Genomic DNA, 16683 nt, shown 5'->3' on the forward strand with positions numbered 1-16683 from the left:
AGCTGCATGTGGACTTGGCAGAGGTCGACGTCAATTGAGCAAGTGCTGGCTGCAAGCTGTCGACAGCGTAGAGACGAGGTACCTGCTTAAGATATCGCCCAGCATCCTGGCCTCTGTCAACCACAGCGCTTGCTATTCATGAGCACATCGCATTAGTCCCATGAGAGCAGCTCAATAAACGACGGCCTCCAACTTAGGCCACAAGCCAACCAACCTACCAAGATGCATCTCCCACTTTCCGCGCTTTCGGTGCTGCTGGCCCTGCCCGCAGCTGTGCGCGCAGTCTTCCAAGACGAAGTCGGCCACATAGATTACCACTACGAGCTGCTCGGCGTCCCCCAGCGAGAGACAACCTTCTTCCACCGACCGCGGCGACAAGACAAAGCCAGCCTACTCTACACATTGAGCGACCTCGGCGTCCTCGGCGCCGTCAACCCCAGCACCAGCTCCGTAGTATGGCGCCAGCTGCTACAAGGCAACATCACAAATGGCGCCGGCTACTTGCGCGCTGGCGAGGATGCCACTTGGGTCGCCAGCGCTATGGGCAGCTCTACACAGGCCTGGGACGCCCCCACCGGTCGCAACCTGTGGTCGCTGGATTTCGATGGCAGGGCCAAAGATCTCGAGATCATGGAGCTCACCGAGAGTGACCACAAGGACGTCTTGGTTCTGTACGAAGAGGAGGGTGCTACGGTCGCTAGAAGAATACATGGTCTCCAGGGCCACGTTGTTTGGGAGTTCAGAGCTGTCAACGGCGATATTCCTCTCCAGGTCAGCACCAATGTCGAGAAGGTCTTTGTCATCAGTCTGCACGGATCGCTGCTCTCGTACAGCCTGAAGGTCACCGTGCTAGATACTTTGACGGGCAAGCGACTGGACGAGATCAACATCGGCACCAAGGGCGAGGTACAGAAAGCTGAGGATGTCATGTTCGTCGGAGCCAACTCCGCTGCGCCCATCGTTGCCTGGACCGACAACGCTTTGACCAAACTCAAGGTCAACGTTTTGGGAAACAAGAACAAGCAGGAGTTCCCTCTTCTCGCCGACACCAGGAGCATCGAAATCCACGCGCCTCACCACATCCAATCACAGCCCCATTTCCTCGTCCAGAGCCGTACCAAAACGGCGAACAAGGCGGATGTCTTCCATGTGGACCTCAAAACCAACGCAGTTACCAAGGCCTACGATCTCCCCTTGCTTGATGGCGAGAGTGCCTTCTCTACTAGCACGGCTGGCACAAACGTCTACTTCACACGTGTAAACCCTGACGAGGTCATTGTTACTTCCTCGCTCTCCCACGGAATTCTTGGTCGTTGGCCACTCAAGGGCAACGATGTTAAGGCAGGAGCTTTGCATGGCGTCTCAGAGGTTATCAAGAAGTCAGAAACCAACTACGCTGTCAGATCGGCCATCGTTACGGACACCGATGATTGGGCCATGATTCGCAATGGCGAGGTGGCCTGGACTCGACCAGAGGGCTTGACAGGTGCTGTTGCAGCAACCTGGGCTGAAATCCCCGAATCCGAGGACTTGGCCAAGACCTTGGAAGCTGAAGCACACAGTAATCCTCTGGAGGCCTACATCCACCGAGTAAAGCGCCATGTCGACGACCTCCAGTATCTACCAGACTGGCTAGAGTCTATTCCCGGGCGCTTACTTAGCAGCATCGTGGGCTCAGAGGGGGTGCGAAGGACAGTGCCACGTTGACAAGGGACAGTTTTGGTCTTAACAAATTGATCGTTTTGGCCACGAAGCGGGGTAAATTGTACGGTCTCGACGCGGGCAACCATGGCCGTATCGTGTGGTCCAAGTCGGCATCGGAGACGCCGTCTACCCTGCCTTGGGACGTGAAATCCATCCACGCAGATGATGTCAAGGGCCTTATCACGGTGCGTGGTGCCGATGGCGAGTTCATCATTGTTAAGTCGGACACGGGCAAGACCGTGGAGACAATGGGCCCTGGCTTATGGCCTCCTGTCCAAAGTGTCGCTGTTGTTGACAGCGCAGCTGGACCATGGTTGCTTCCTATTGGCATCGACGGCAAGATTGGCGAGGTTCCTCTTGCCTACGCGCCAAAGCAAACAGTCGTTGTCCGGGCTGGCAATGAGCTCAAGGGCATCACGTTCCAGCCCCAAGGCGAGCAGGCCGTCGAGGTGCCTGCCTGGGTCTTCTCTCCTTCCGGAAAGCAGAAGATTGTGCACATTGCTACCAGGTCTCCTCACGACCCAATCGCTTCTGTCGGTCGTGTCCTGGGAGACCGTAGCGTGCTGTACAAGTACCTCAACCCTAACACGCTTGTTGTGGCTGGCATTGACGAGGCCTCGTCCACCATGACACTCTACCTCCTCGATTCAGTATCGGGCGAAGTGTTGACATCCTCGACGCACCAAGGTGTAGACCCCAACAAGGATATATCATGTGCCATAACCGAGAACTGGTTTGCCTGCTCCTTCTTTGGCCAGTATGCGGTCAGACATTCGGAGACACAGTCTGTCAAGGGTTACCAGTTGGCCATTACCGACCTCTACGAATCAGAAGTCTCGAATGATCGTGGCCCGCTTGGAGAAGCGCTGGGCGAGGATGCCAAGTTCTCCCCTCTTGATCCAATTGAGCAGCCTACTGGTCCTGTCATTCCATCAGCCGTTTCCAAGACATTTATGCTTTCAGGCCCCATCACGTCCCTTGCCGTAACCCAAACACGACAAGGTATCACATCTCGACAACTGCTGGCCTTCGCATCCGGCTCCCACTCCATCACTGGAATCCCGCGGATGGTGATTGATCCTCGTAGAGTGGTCGGCCGTGATCCCACCCCTGCGGAGCTCGAGGAGGGCTTGTCGAAGTACACGCCTCTGGTCGAGCTCGACCCCAGGTTCATGATCACGCACGAGCGGGACGTCATTGGCGTCAAGGAGATCATCACAGCGCCTGCTAACCTGGAAAGCACGAGTCTCGTCTTTGCTTATGGCGTCGACATTTTCGGAACCCGGATGACGCCAAGTCTCCCTTTCGATATCTTGGGCAAGGGATTCAACAAGGTTACGCTGATAGGTACAGTGCTGGCCTTGACTGCCGGTGTCATGGCTCTAGGACCTATGGTAAGACTCTCTAACCCTACCCCGCTAATTACCGGTATGATGCTAACATATCAATAGGTACGGAAAAAGCAGATCAACATGCGATGGTATTCGGCATAGAGGGGGCATGATATTTGTTGGTGTAGAATCTTAAGGGCTCGATGGTAAAGCCGACCATGTAAAGCAGCCGACATAGTCTCCTTAGATGTGGTTATTGTAACCTCAAAATTTCGCAACGTCACTTCAGTCTCTTTGGCCCACTACTGGTGAGCTTTGCACACACATAACGCCGCTTGAGGCATGGGAAAGGAACACGGCACACAAGAATGAACATCGACATAAAGTTTCAAACGTGAGTGGCATGAAGTCGTAATTACGTAACAGAGCAAGTACATCCTTATTAACATCCAGTAGCGCGGTGTATTATATATAGCGCCCCTTCCAGTCCTCGCCCGTCCCCTTAAGTAGGAAGACAACCGCTGAGATAACCGAAATCCTCCACAGCGCCCTCTTCGTCCAGATGGATGTCATCGCTTGTTGGTGGGTTATGTTCGGGGCCAGTCGGCCCAGCGTGATGCAACGCAGCCCAGTCGGTGACTTGCAGGGCGGCGCCGTGGTAGTGGTGGTGCGGTTGTTGCTGTTGTTGTTGGGTCTTGTAGCCCTCGTTTTCATCCGATGGGGTAGTCCCGTATGCCGAGTCTTGTTGGGAGGGGTTCGTGGACACCGGAATGGTGTAGGGGAAGGGTGGCACCCGCGGTTCGTCGGCTTGGGTTGCAGAGTCGTCGTAAAAGGGGCTCATGACGAATTGGTCATTGCCGCCGTTGAATTGAAGGAGTCCACCTGGCTGGGAGTAGTTCTCGGATGAGAGATAGGTCCCTGGGTTGGCATACATGGAATGTGCGTAGCTGGTGTTGTTGCCATTGGCCATGAAGGGTGCCGCCGTCGGGTCATTCACGTAAGTCGGGTAATCGAACGGGCTGGTTCCTAGCATGCCAGCAAGATGCTCCTCAGGTGGTGGTGGTGGGCTTGGGTCGTCCTCGGTTTCGGTCGTGTCCTGCTCATACGGCAGCTGCTGGCTTGGGAGACGGCTCAATGATCGTCTCCTTGTCGAACCAATGGAAAGCTTCTCGAATATCTGGTCAATGACGAACATGGACACCAGGAACCCCGATCCGTAGCAATGGGCGGGGATCGTCGACAAGTCCGCTTTGCATTCGGGCCACAGGTGGGTGTAGATCTCCCGAAAGGACTCCTCGAGGTTATCCAGGCGGCTCCTTCGCAAGTCCAGCTTGTCGTACTCCCTCTCCTGCTCCTCGGTCATCCACTCGGGCTCCGAGGCATCTTCTCGGTCTTCCCGATCCTCTCGCTTCTTCTTCGCGTCTTTGCACTCCTTTTGGCTCTGGTGCTTCGTCTTGGCCGCGCTGAGCTGTTTCTTCCCGCAATTGAACCGGTGGGAATGACATTCGGTACACCCGTACTTGCGAGAGTGCACTCGCTTGATGTGGTCCCTATTTTTTCGCCACATACCCTTTGGTTAATGCAGTTCCCTTTAAGAAGGAGGGAAGAGGCAACAAAACAACGCCTACCTCAGACTGCCGACATCCTTGAACCCCGTTTCGGTACACGAGTTCACAACATAGGCGTATCGCCCGGGGTTGTGCTTCACAAAGGGGCAAGCCAGGTTGTCCGAGTCTTGAGCAGCAGGCGAGTGGTTCATCACATGGTCGGAAAGAAGCTGATGAAACCGCTTGGCTGGGTTATCGAATCCCGACAGCGGCGGCCCAGGGCTCGGGGAGTGACAACCTACGCTGTCGGGATGGCGCGGGCGCTTGTTCCTGTGCGGCTTGCTAGGCATTGTCTCAATATATTTGTTACTTGCTCTTTTTGGAGGAGGAAGAGGATGCTTGGTATCGGGAGATGGACCGCGAGATGGACGATGTGGCCTTGGACTTGTGCACCTGTTTCGAGGTCGGGACGTCTCGATGGTGCATGTATTGCATAGTCTCGGACACAGGCGGGCTCGGGTCTCTCTTCCAATACTCAATCCCGTATGAGCCCGGTTTGGTATGGTTGTTTCTGGCACTCGAGGACATGGGCTACTGCTCTCTCTCTAAAGGCGCCCTCCAGTAAGCTTGCTGCTGCCCAAGCCGAAGACCACACAGCCTGAAATAGCCCCCAAAGGATTATGCTGCTACCCACGAGACAGAGAGACACCACTGTAGAAGAGAACAAAGAGGGAGGCTTGAAACTTACCGGCGGATATGCAAATATCCTGGAGAGAGAAGAATCGGAAGGTATAAGAGTTAGCGGTGAGGGAAGCAATTGAGTCTACGCGTGTTGGGCGAAAGATGTGCTGTAATGGCGGGTGATAAGAGAAGAAGCGGCGGAGAATCGTCGATCAATTCATCGCATATGCTTTTTTGGTCAGCAGTGGCCAGTCAGAGTCGCTGGTTCTCGTCTAAGAGCTGATTCGCCATTACCTCCCTGCTGCGCCTCTTTTCGTGATGTGCTGACGGCGGCAGTGCATACTAACCCTGCACTCTCTTGCATGATGGCATTTTGATAGCTCACGATTCAAATCAGATGCAGGTCTGACAGTTATCGTTCTTGTCTGTAGTGGGAAGTGGTTCGGAACATCAGGAATTGACCTCCACTATTTGGTTTCTTTTTTTCTTCTTATATCGTCTTCTCATTTATCATGTAGCTTCGATCATCCGCACACAAGCTCTGCTCCGGACATGGCTCTCTATGGCAGCAGCCTCTTCGGGGTTCTAGGGTAGAAGCAAGCCAGGTGTACACTTGGCAAGTTAAGGTACCAAGCCACCACACGGTCCAAACCAATACCACCACCACCGTGGGGCGGGACACCTGCTGACCGGAAGACATCAACATACTCCTTGATACCAGGGCTTGCGGGGTCAATTCCCTTCTTTCGCAGTCTTGCCTCGAGCAGCTCAGGGATGTGGATACGCTGGCCACCAGACAAGATCTCCTGGCCACGCATCATGAAGTCATAAGCATTGGTGACCTTGGGGTTTTCGGGGTCCTCGATCGTGTAGAAAGGTCGGGCACCCTCAGGGAACTTGTCGAGGACGTAGAAGTCGGTGTTGTACTTCTTACGAACCAAAGCGCCCAGGGCCTTCTCCTGCGGGGTGCTCATGTCCTCATCATCGCTGACATTACGGAACTCCTCCGGTCCCTCTTCACGCAACAGCTTCTGACCTTCGGCAAAGGTCAGTCGGACCTCCTTGCCTGCCTCGGGCAGCAGGAATTCCTCGGACGGATAGATAGCACGGATGAGTGCAATATCGTCCGCATGTTTCTCCTTCAGACCTCGGAAGATGTAAAGCAGGCATCCCTCGATCATGTCGCGGACCTCAGTGTAGCTATCCTCGATCTCCATTTCCATATCAAGACCAGTGAACTACAGAGTTGTTAGCTATATTGCGGAATTAGCAAAGAATGACATACCTCGGTCATGTGTCTGGGTGTGTTAGAGTTTTCCGCTCTGAAGACTGGTCCGATACAGAACACCCGTTTACGGCCACCAGCAATCTCGAATTGCTTGTAGAACTGGGGAGACTGGGCTAGGCATGCTGAAGTATCGAAGTAAGGCAACTGGAAGACATTGGCACCGCCCTCAGAAGCAGCACCAATGAGGCACGGAGCCTCGAACTGGACAAAGTCTCTCTCCTCCAGGTACTGTGCGAACAGTTTGCGGACCGTCATGCGGATGTCGGCAATTGCTTGTTGAACGGGTGCACGCTATCATGGAGTTAACAGCTGATAGAATGATCGGATTTGAATAAATGGGACTTACCTTGTGCATGACTGGGTTATTCAAATGTGTGACCAGTGTAGCGGACGGCGCACCAGCAGCTTCGGTAAGGCTGAGGTCCTTGACACCCTCGGTGGTAGCGTCCTGTGCAGGATCCTCGTCGTCGAAGCTAGAGATGGCCTTGTTGGCAGCGTTCAGGGTCATTCCCAAAACCTCGGGGCCAGTAGCGATCAGGTAGCACTTGGTAAGATGAAGCTCGTAGTTGCTGACGCGGCAGCTCTTGACAGGCTCAAGGGGCTTCTGAACAGTGGCCTCGACCAAAACAAAGCTCTCCAGGTTCAGGTTGCCTGCCCACTTGACCATCTGCTTGCTCACAGGCTTGCCTTCGGGGTTGACCGACATGACACCCTGAATAGCCCAGTTGCGCTCTTCTCGCAGCTCGACGAAAGCCATCTTGGCTCCCTGCATTCTGGAGTTCTGGATCCATGCGCGCAGCTTGATGGTTTTGCCCAAATGCTCCTCGCCGAGCTTCTTCAAATTGACTCGCTCGGCATCGACTTTGGTAGAGGGCTGGATGTTGCCATAGTTGTCCTTGGCCAGGTCCTCGCCTCCACCAGCAGCAGCTTTCGCTTGAGCTTCAGCCGCAGCTCGCTCGGCAGCTCGCTTGGCCTTCTCGGCTTCCTTCTTCGCCTTGGCCTCGGCCTTTTTGGCTCCCTTCTTAGACGGGGCGGCGGCACCTTCAGCTGCACCCTCCTCTGGAGGAGGGGCAGAACCCGAGGCTTGGGTCGGGTCGGCGGGAGGGCTTCGGACATGGCGATTAATGAGTGAGTGGAATTGGCGGTGTTCGCAGGAATGTTGCAGATCAGCTGCTGAGCGAGAGAATTGAGTGAGGCCAAACGTGTTTTTGTAACTGGTTTATACGAGGAAACCAATACGCCGTCTCACGACCAACTTTCGATGAGTGACTCCTTCGGCCAATGTGGGGTTACTTTCGCTTCGAGCATCGGGACTCAAAAATTTGGAGGGGCAAAGGCCAAAAGGTGGGTCGGTACCTGAAAGCTACGCTAGGCGCATCTCCCCGTTAAATCAGAACTCAAAAACTTTTGCATCAATGCGCACCGCCTATAGCAATTTTTCGCCGGTCTCGACTAGTATCTCCGTCCAGCCAATAATTCATCAGAGAATTGGCATGTCAATACATGCCTTCTTGCACCATCCCATCACCGGCTGCAAACATGTCTAATAACGAGGTGACTGTGGCTAAATCAGAGGCTATGGCCTCCAAGGCCAAGTCCAAGAAGAGAGCACGCACCGATGAGGGTGGCGCACGGAAGAAGCGCAAGGCTGGTTTCCAGCAGGACGAGAGCTTGCTGGATACGGAAGCCGGCGTGAACCAGGCCATTGCAGCCATGGACCCCCAGCTCCTGGCAGACTATCTGGCTCAAAAGACCAGCAGATTTGGATCTGACTTGAGCCCGGTCGAGCTTGCGGACCTTTATATTTCACGTTTGTGTCCAATATCCAGAATCTTGTTGAGCCGTGACTGACGAAACCTAGCTCTCTCCATAGAGGACACCACATCATGGCAAGAGCCTCGAAATCTCGAGAAGCTGCCAGAGTTCCTCGAGAAGTTCACCAAAGAACCTGAGAAGCTTAAGAAGGCCCCCAAGCTGAAGGGATCGCCTCATACCATCATTGTCTCTGGTGCTGGGTTGAGAGCCGCAGATGTGGTCAGGTACGTGATCCGTAATCGGCCCTGGGTAATGGGTAATGTGACTGACATGTGGTGCGTACAGATCGGTGAGGAAGTTCAGTTCCAAGGGCAATATGGTGGCGAAATTGGTAATGTTGTTCAATCCAGGGAGTGGTTGACTGAGCTAACCCTGTTGTAGTTCGCAAAGCATATCAAGCTTGAAGAAGCTAGCAAGAACCTCAAAGAACATCGGACAGGCATGGCTGTTGGAACGCCTGCTAGACTGAACGATCTCGTCGAGAATGGTATGTGGCATCGAATTGTGCCCAATATTGAGTGAATCTAACGTAGCCTAGGGTCGCTGTCTCTGGCGAATCTGGAACGGTTGGTGGTGGACGCATCGCACATAGATCAGAAGAAGCGAGGTGTTCTCGACATGAAGGACACATTGATGCCTCTGGTACGGTGGCTGGCAAGGAAGGAGTTCAAAGAGAAGTATGGTGCGACGGAGAAGCCGCTGCAGCTTCTCTTCTACTAGTCATGGGCAGTGCATTTCACTCTGCGGTACATATTTACGGCGTCTGGCGAACTATGGGGTCAACAAAAGCACAACAATACCCTGAGCAGTATGGTAGACGAATCAGTGTTGTTATAGAATTGAGTATGCATGCTATCTGGAAAGAACGGGCTTGTGTTGCAGTGCTACGTTATTGACTGCTGAGACTCGCAATGTCCTCCTCTACAAGCAGCTTCGACCGTTTTCGTTAGAGGAGAAGGAACGCCCGATGGAACCACCAACACAACTGTGATAGACTACCTAACCTACTTAAGCGGCTGGCGACGGACTAGATGGTGGTGATTAAGTAGTCGTGACTGCGGAGCAGCGGAGCCCGCCCGGAGGGTTGCTAGCCGGCCGAGTCAATTGTGCTATGTATTACTAACATGCAGGTCACGCTTATGAGGTACTGTACACTCTCAAGTCCCACGGCTGCTTCCGCCCCGAGTCATACTTGTAGAATGCCTACACCGAAACACACAGCCCTCAATGTCTTGCGGAAAGCTCAATCTTATTTTAACCCCATTCTCGGGACTTGAAACAGTTACAGTCGGCAGTCAATTCTGAAATATTTTTTTAAAATTCCCTTTTTAAAAAAAAAAAGAGAAAAGAAGAAGAAAAAGAAAAAGGGTTTCACAAATTGTGCGCTCTCTTCCAATGCGCTTGAGACGGTAGCATGGCATACCACAACAAGGGATCCAGTACCACCTCGCGCATTCGGATAATCTGGGCTCCGGGGTGCGGAATATGTTGGCGTCGGGATCACCGATTGAGGCAACAAGCAGAGCCTAGAGGTCTGTACAGAGGTACTGTAGGAGGTTGACTTCAGACTTCCCGGCTTGGCGGAACGATGGTTCGTCCCAATTGCCGGGCCTGGCACCTGAAGCAGACAAAGGAAAATTAAGCGATGCACAGGTATTGGGCCATTTCCACCCAAGGCTCGATCTATAGCAGCTCCACCCGCTGTAGGCGCCCAATAAATGACGAAAGCTCGTGACGATCATCCGAAGGTCGCCCGATGAAGCACTAGCGGATACTCAACTGTGGGAACTGAGAACTTTGTTTAATGACGGTTTGGGCCTTTTTACCCGTTTTATCACGCCTGCCCACCCGGAAATCTACAGCGGACGGCATGGGGAGATGGAGTCTCGCGAGGGATCAGAGACGCATGGGAAACACACTCGATCTGGGGAGGGCGGTGGAAAGGTGGATGGATGGATGGATGGCCGTCAAGAACAGACAGGCCAGCCTCGGCCGGGAAGACTGCTTTGAACACCATGTCCGAGTGGTCGTAGCCGTTTGAGCAACCCCAGCCAGGTGACCAATACTACGATGTTGATATGCCTGCATATCGCCGGCGGAGAGCCCCTAGCTCAGGAGGCCATCGTCTCCACCAGAACCAGCGCGACTCGCCAACTGCCCTGGCAATCTCTCGTCTGCTAGTCCCTCGGGGAGTCAGGCTCGCTTCAGGCCAAGAGAAAGGAACGAGCCGAGAAATGTTCACAAACTTCTGGTTTCTATGCACAACATCAATTCCGTCTGTCTCCATTGCTTCCCATCTTCGACGACGCCTGGTCTCTCGGTGCCAACCTCCATCACACAATCGACTGCCCAAGGGACAGCTTTCCAAGCTCATAGTCGGATAGCAAGGCAATTGGGGTTTTGTTGGTCCGAGGCCGCCTCGGCTTTCCCAGTCTCGCCCATACCACATTTCACGATGGGCACCCCCACGAAAAGAGCAGACGCTGCCTCTACCTTGCCGCGTCAAGCAGGGCCCCTCACAACCATCTTCACGACGCCTGACTTCTGTGCACCCGGCCGATGGAGCGCTACAGCCACACCCGCGCTCTCCTCCTCGATATGCATGCCGCCGGAATTCAACAGATACTATGACTACAAGTACGGCTTTTACTCGCCCGGTATCTGCCCCATGGGCTACACCGAGGGCTGTGCCTTTCCAAAGACCCTGGCCGGTAGGACCAATGGTACGCCATTCTTCGGCGGGACGCTGATGGCGGGCGAAACGGCGCGCATCTGCTGCCCTACCGGCTACACTTGTTACACAGGGTCCGACGAAGATAAGACTTACAGCCAATGTATCGCCACTGCGGGCCCGACGACATTCCTGGGATACAACTACAGGAGCAACACATATCTCACCACAGTGACAGACGCGCTGGCATATGCCATCCAGGTTCGCTGGCAGAGCTCCGATCTGCCTAGTCTAGAGACGGATCCCACGGTGCCAGGATCTAAATACAACGGGCCCATGCCAACGGCGACGGATGATGCCACAGGGGGTTAAGCGTGGCTAAAGAAGGAAGCAGTACAGAGACAGGGCCAGCAGCCACGGGCGGGGGAGGGTCCGGGTCCGAGTCCGGGACAGGAAATGGCAATCCCGCGGGCATACCAACGGGGGCCATAATTGCGGTGGGCGTCGCTGTGCCTCTTATATCACTGGCCCTGGGCTTCCTCGCCTTCTTCATCTGGCGGCGGCGCTACAAGAGGAAGTACGTCAAGCCGACGGAGGACGACGCGTCCCAGGGCGTTTCGTCGCCCGTCGAGAGCGAGGGCAAGAGCGGCTTCTTGCGCGACGGCGTTCCGAGCACGGCCCTGGTGTCGCCCATGACGCCCCGCACGGTCGGCTTCGGCAGCAGCACGACGGAGCTGGACTCGGGGACGGTGAACGAGATGGACGCGACGACGATCAACGAACTGGACCCGAACTCGCATCCGTGGATGGAGCTCGAGACGCGCGAGCAGGCTGCCGAGCTACCGAGTACCTCCTTCGTGGCCGAGTTGCCCGGCGACATGCCGCCGGCGGACTGGACAAAGACGAGCCGCAGTACCGAGTCACATGTGCGGCAACGGTCGAGCTCCCGGAGAGAATCACTGACTCGGGTGAAAACGAAATCTTGAAATAGAAAGTATAATAGTTGGCAAGACACAATATAATGTCTAATGTGATCAAATTGCCCTGCACTGGAGCTCAGCCGGTTTCGTTCCCTTATGATCAAGCAGTGGCTGATTGAACGTACAGGCATCAATAGCCGGTTGACACCTAATTTGGGGGGAGTTCGGTTGCCAGTTGAGGAAGAAGGCCTAGCGATGCCTCGAACAAAAGGGGGCAACAAAGGATGCCTATTGTCTCGACTCGGCTACAACGCCATATAACTCTTTGTCGGCCACCTGCGAACAGGTTATTCCTCTGGACTTTTTGTACTGGCATCAATCGACAAAGGCACTACGACAAGTCCATCAATTCAGCAAGGCGCCACGAAGTAAACATTGCCAGACACTGTCTCCCCTAACGTGCAGCCCATTCTCAAGGCACGCTGGCTCGCCAGAACCTACAGCTTCAACAAGGAGCGTCCTGCCGGAGCTCGTAGCCGACCGACATGAACAAGGGAAAGGAGAAGGATCTCGGAGAGGCTAATGATCTCGGGAAGGACAAAAATTCCGCATATCTGGATCCCGGGAAGTTTGGGGATCCGCTGGAAGCAAAAGACCCCCTTCAGCTGAAACCTGAGGATTTCACAGAAGAACAAACGTGGCAAGCGGACCCGACTGGGAAGTTGGCGTCAGCCCGAACGCGGTATTTCCACCTCAAGCAGGTGTTTTGGAAATCGGCGCGATATGCACCGATCACCACGCTGGGCATAGGCGGACACGGCATCGCCATTCTATACGGGGAGGCAGACACCGACGGCAAACTGGCAAACCGCATCGTGATGAAAAGAGCTCTCCACCGCGACTTTAACGTGAGCATCAGAAAGGAGCGGAGATGGCTTCGGGTAATTATCTGCCCTTTTCCCCATACCGTCCCTTTTCTTCCTGCAACAAGGCAGATGTGGCCTCCTTTCAAAGTGCGCACATACTTTGGACGTGAGCTGTTTAGGCTGACATTTTGGTCTGTAGACTCTCAGCAGAGCGATGCATATCGTGCAGGAAGTGCCCGTGTACGTGTCGCCGGAGGAGAGGCAGAAGCTGGACAATTTCCCGACTCTTTGCCTTGAGTATCTCCAGGGCGGCACCTTGTTGAGCTTTGTCAAAGACAAGATACCCAAAGACAAGACTATTCCAAGTCGGCTACTTTGGAGCTTCTTGCTATGCCGTAAGTAGCCTGGCTGAGACATGCTTATGGGAACCTCAGAAGAAGCCCCCTCTCTCCCCTTTCTCGAACTAGATTATTACCGCGTCTCAAGAATTTAAGTCGAGGCTGACCTCTGCTGCAGTCACCCGAGCCTGTATCGGCATGCTTGACCCTCCAAATCCGCCAACCGATAAGATCAACCCCGCCCCTCCATACGAACCCATAGAGACAGCCACGGAGCGGTATGAAAAGGGAGTGATGAGGCTACCGCTCCCAGATATGGTGGAGCAGTTACCCCCGTTGTTCGAAACCGATGGGTGGGGGTCGACAACGGGGTACAATATTTTACATTTCGACATTCATCCGTCGAATAGTAAGTTTTATCTCTACCTATATGAAGAAGTGTGTCGTGCCGCCCATACTCACCAGCCAACTCAATCCACACCACAGTCTACCTAAATGTAGCAGATGAGACGGACGCTGCCGACATGCATCCATTTGGAGTGCGACTTAAGGTAAGCCGGGTTTTACTCAAAGCTAAGGCGCAAAGCGGTTTCACTAATCTTCGTTTATTTGGCTGTATATAGCTCGGTGACTTCGGTCTGGCCGAAAACATGCACATATATCACAAAGCCCGGGACAGGTGAGCAACAACCCTTTACTCGGACGACTTGCGAATCCAAGGAAGGCAATCTCGTGGTACTGACGCAGTGTACTCCTCGCTTAGGTTCACTTGGTGGAAAGGGAGAGGCAATCCCGACACAATTGCACCCGTTTGTTACCCCTTGAAGAATCACCGACGAAGAGAATCCGCTAGCTGACATCCCGCATCTTTGGGGCACAGGAGCAAGCTCGCCTTGCATACATTCCGCCCAAGGAAAATATATCGCTTGGCCCGTTCAACAACATATGGGGTGTAGGCTGTGTATGTCCTCCTCCTTTTCTTCCTAGTTCCTATACTCACTCTCCTCCCATAACTCTTTGCAACATATATTTTGCATATCTGGTGTCCCTTCCCGAGCTAACTCGCGCTATTTTGGCGGGACCCTTTCGCAGGTTATGTACTTTCTCATCATGAAGAAGTACCCAGACGACCCAACGCCCTTTACAGTGCCCCTGGACATGAATGACCCGGACACGACGATGCTTTCGACCTGGGGCTCGCGGCTCCTCTACGAGAGCGACACGACAGACGCTGTGCCGGAGGTCGACCTGTGGCTCCGCCGAATCGTCGCCCGGTGTCTGGCGGACAACCCGGGAGAGCGGCCCAACCACCGGCAGCTCGTAGACGAGTGCGAGGATGCGCTGCGGCAGATGAGGGCGCCGCTGAGCGACCGGTATGCGAGCGCGCCCTCGGAGACGGACGAGGCCATCCTGGAGTTCTTGAAACAGTATCTCTACATGCCGTCCCCGGAGCCGGGACCGGCACTGGGCGATACGTTTCTCCCTAATCCCTTCTCCATGCCAGAAGCAGAAACGGAAGGTGGTACGAAACCGGCGAGTCGAAGCTCCTCCCGAAATAACGTAATTGACATGCAGACTGAAGTGTACGGCCGCTTGTACTCCCAGCACTCGGCTTGGCATGAAGCAGTCTCGATGTCTAGGTTTTGCCAAGGGGCTAGAAAGGGGAATGGAGGGACTGAAAAAAGGGATTAGCAAACTTTCAGCACCTGTCAGAGAGATATTGGCAAGCAAGCAGTACCTATCGACCTGGAATCACGAACAAATCTATTGCCGACTCGGCTCAGTCGCCTGTCGAATAAATAATAAAATCAAAGCTACATAAGTTATGTTCTGTTATCATAGCAGATGCATGCATATTAAAAATGACAAAACGAACCAAACCTGGGGTACCTTTGCGAAATGTCACGGGCTAAACTGAGAGCGATCTTGATGTGTTAATCTGCTGGGCTAAACGCCGCTATTTATTTATCTAGCCCTCTACTACGACAATCACAGAGTGCATGTGGCGGTATTACACCAGAGTCTATCAGGACTTAGAACCGGCCAATGTACTCCACAAACCTGGTCTGACTTGAGCTCAGGAATCAACACTGCTTCCAATCCATTCACGTATTTCAAAGCTCGACCATAGGAGCTATGTTGCCATCTGCCGCAGACAACCTCGGTGACAATGACCAGGCCGTTCTGGTTTACTCCTCCAATCGTCCCAACGAGAAGAACGAGGATCGTAATTCCGACGACACCTTTTTTGTCAATGGCGCCCTTTTCCGGATAGTCGGCGTATATGACGGCCATGGCGGCCCATGGACATCTGAGTATCTCTCTCGCGCCCTTCCCGGAGCCATCCAACAAAGCATACAAGACGCGGGGGCGGCAGCCTCATCGATACCGAATATCATGGCTAGTTCGTTTGAACAGGTTGATCGCAGTATTATCGAATCGGCAGAAACAATCTTCGCACCTGTGCTGTCCAGCCTTCGCTACAACCTGCCCTTCACGCGGCAGCGCAATGAAATTGCCAAGAAGGCGGCAGTCGAAGAGGTGCTCCAAACCCAAAGCCACTTAGACACGGCATTACGAGCCAAGTCAGGAAGTACTGCCTTGGTTGCGTACATCGATCGGACTGACATCCATGTTGCCAATGTGGGCGATTGCAGAGCAGGTAATTCTTAAACATGGCCCTCAAGCCTTCGCTCACCCACTGCCCCCTCTTTTTCTTTATGAGCCATCAGGGGCCGATTACTGATAGCTCAAGATTCAACCAGTCCTTGCCCGTAGAGATGCGCACACGCGGAACCTTGAGGCCGTACCGCTGTCAATAGACCAAGACGGACACAACTCAGCCGAGTATACTCGAGTAACAAGGGAGCACCCGAAGGATAAGAAGGATATTTTTGCAGGAAGTCGACTCTTCGGCATGATGCCTCTTACGCGTTGTAAGACCGCCTTCACTCCGTCCCCTGCCGAACATTATTGTCTTACTTTGAAAAAATCCGGGTTATAGCTTTCGGGGACGCATTTTATAAATACCGGACCACTGACATCGCCCAATATGTATTTGGCAATGCCCAGCTGAATAAGAAAGGCCATTTATCTTATCACGAAACCATGTCGCCTTACTACCCTCTCTTGGAGTCTCCTCCCTATCTAACGGCCACTCCCGAGGTTATCTCACATCAACGATCCCACGACGATGTTTTTATGGTCATGGCGTCCGATGGGGTATGGGCCATCAAGGACATGACCAACGAATGGGTTGTCGACAAGACTATGGAAGCTCTGTCGAACGCAAGTGTAGATGACCCTAGCCGATATGTCATGGAGGAGTTGAAGAAATGGAAACCAGGCGATGATGTTACCATCATGGTAATAGTTTTCCCATCAAATCATTCTGCTGCCTTGAAAACAACAGAATAGAGAGATCGATTGGCAAGCAAGAGAACCAAAGACGTAGCATAAATTGTATGCACATCTCATCATCATCATCACTCCAGAGATGTGTATCTAGTTGATATGATAAAA

The 16683-nt window shown here is 53.6% G+C and overlaps 7 protein-coding genes across 7 annotated transcripts; 5 read left to right on the forward strand and 2 right to left on the reverse strand.

Moving 5' to 3' along the window:
* Positions 1-222: 222 nt before the first annotated feature.
* PG997_009558 (uncharacterized protein) lies at positions 223-3197 on the forward strand (the record flags this gene model as incomplete). Its single annotated transcript, XM_066813873.1, has 3 exons — positions 223-1616; positions 1679-3098; positions 3156-3197. The coding sequence occupies 3 exons, from the start codon at positions 223-225 to the stop codon at positions 3195-3197; spliced, it is 2856 nt and encodes a 951-aa protein (XP_066665835.1).
* Positions 3198-3537: 340 nt separating this feature from the next.
* On the reverse strand, positions 3538-4932 carry PG997_009559 (uncharacterized protein; the record flags this gene model as incomplete). Its single annotated transcript, XM_066813874.1, has 2 exons — positions 3538-4585; positions 4664-4932. The coding sequence occupies 2 exons, from the start codon at positions 4930-4932 to the stop codon at positions 3538-3540; spliced, it is 1317 nt and encodes a 438-aa protein (XP_066665836.1).
* An 891-nt stretch (positions 4933-5823) lies between these two features.
* On the reverse strand, positions 5824-7859 carry PG997_009560 (aspartate-tRNA ligase; the record flags this gene model as incomplete). Its single annotated transcript, XM_066813875.1, has 4 exons — positions 5824-6501; positions 6549-6842; positions 6898-7721; positions 7808-7859. The coding sequence occupies 4 exons, from the start codon at positions 7857-7859 to the stop codon at positions 5824-5826; spliced, it is 1848 nt and encodes a 615-aa protein (XP_066665837.1).
* A 231-nt stretch (positions 7860-8090) lies between these two features.
* PG997_009561 (U3-containing 90S pre-ribosomal complex subunit-domain containing protein) lies at positions 8091-9086 on the forward strand (the record flags this gene model as incomplete). Its single annotated transcript, XM_066813876.1, has 5 exons — positions 8091-8361; positions 8413-8590; positions 8652-8697; positions 8748-8853; positions 8905-9086. The coding sequence occupies 5 exons, from the start codon at positions 8091-8093 to the stop codon at positions 9084-9086; spliced, it is 783 nt and encodes a 260-aa protein (XP_066665838.1).
* Positions 9087-10821: 1735 nt separating this feature from the next.
* On the forward strand, positions 10822-12028 carry PG997_009562 (uncharacterized protein; the record flags this gene model as incomplete). Its single annotated transcript, XM_066813877.1, has 2 exons — positions 10822-11404; positions 11616-12028. 2 exons carry the CDS (start codon positions 10822-10824, stop codon positions 12026-12028), a joined length of 996 nt encoding a protein of 331 aa, XP_066665839.1.
* A 474-nt stretch (positions 12029-12502) lies between these two features.
* Positions 12503-13226, forward strand: PG997_009563 (uncharacterized protein; the record flags this gene model as incomplete). The annotated part of the gene is made up of 2 exons (XM_066813878.1): positions 12503-12898; positions 13023-13226. 2 exons carry the CDS (start codon positions 12503-12505, stop codon positions 13224-13226), a joined length of 600 nt encoding a protein of 199 aa, XP_066665840.1.
* A 1045-nt stretch (positions 13227-14271) lies between these two features.
* Positions 14272-16615, forward strand: PG997_009564 (uncharacterized protein; the record flags this gene model as incomplete). The annotated part of the gene is made up of 5 exons (XM_066813879.1): positions 14272-14683; positions 15317-15823; positions 15927-16097; positions 16166-16527; positions 16574-16615. The coding sequence occupies 5 exons, from the start codon at positions 14272-14274 to the stop codon at positions 16613-16615; spliced, it is 1494 nt and encodes a 497-aa protein (XP_066665841.1).
* Between the last annotated feature and the right edge of the window lie 68 nt (positions 16616-16683).

Source organism: Apiospora hydei (assembly GCF_038363865.1).
Source record: "Apiospora hydei strain CBS 114990 chromosome Unknown utg000007l_segment0_segment0, whole genome shotgun sequence".
NCBI lineage: Eukaryota > Fungi > Ascomycota > Sordariomycetes > Amphisphaeriales > Apiosporaceae > Apiospora > Apiospora hydei.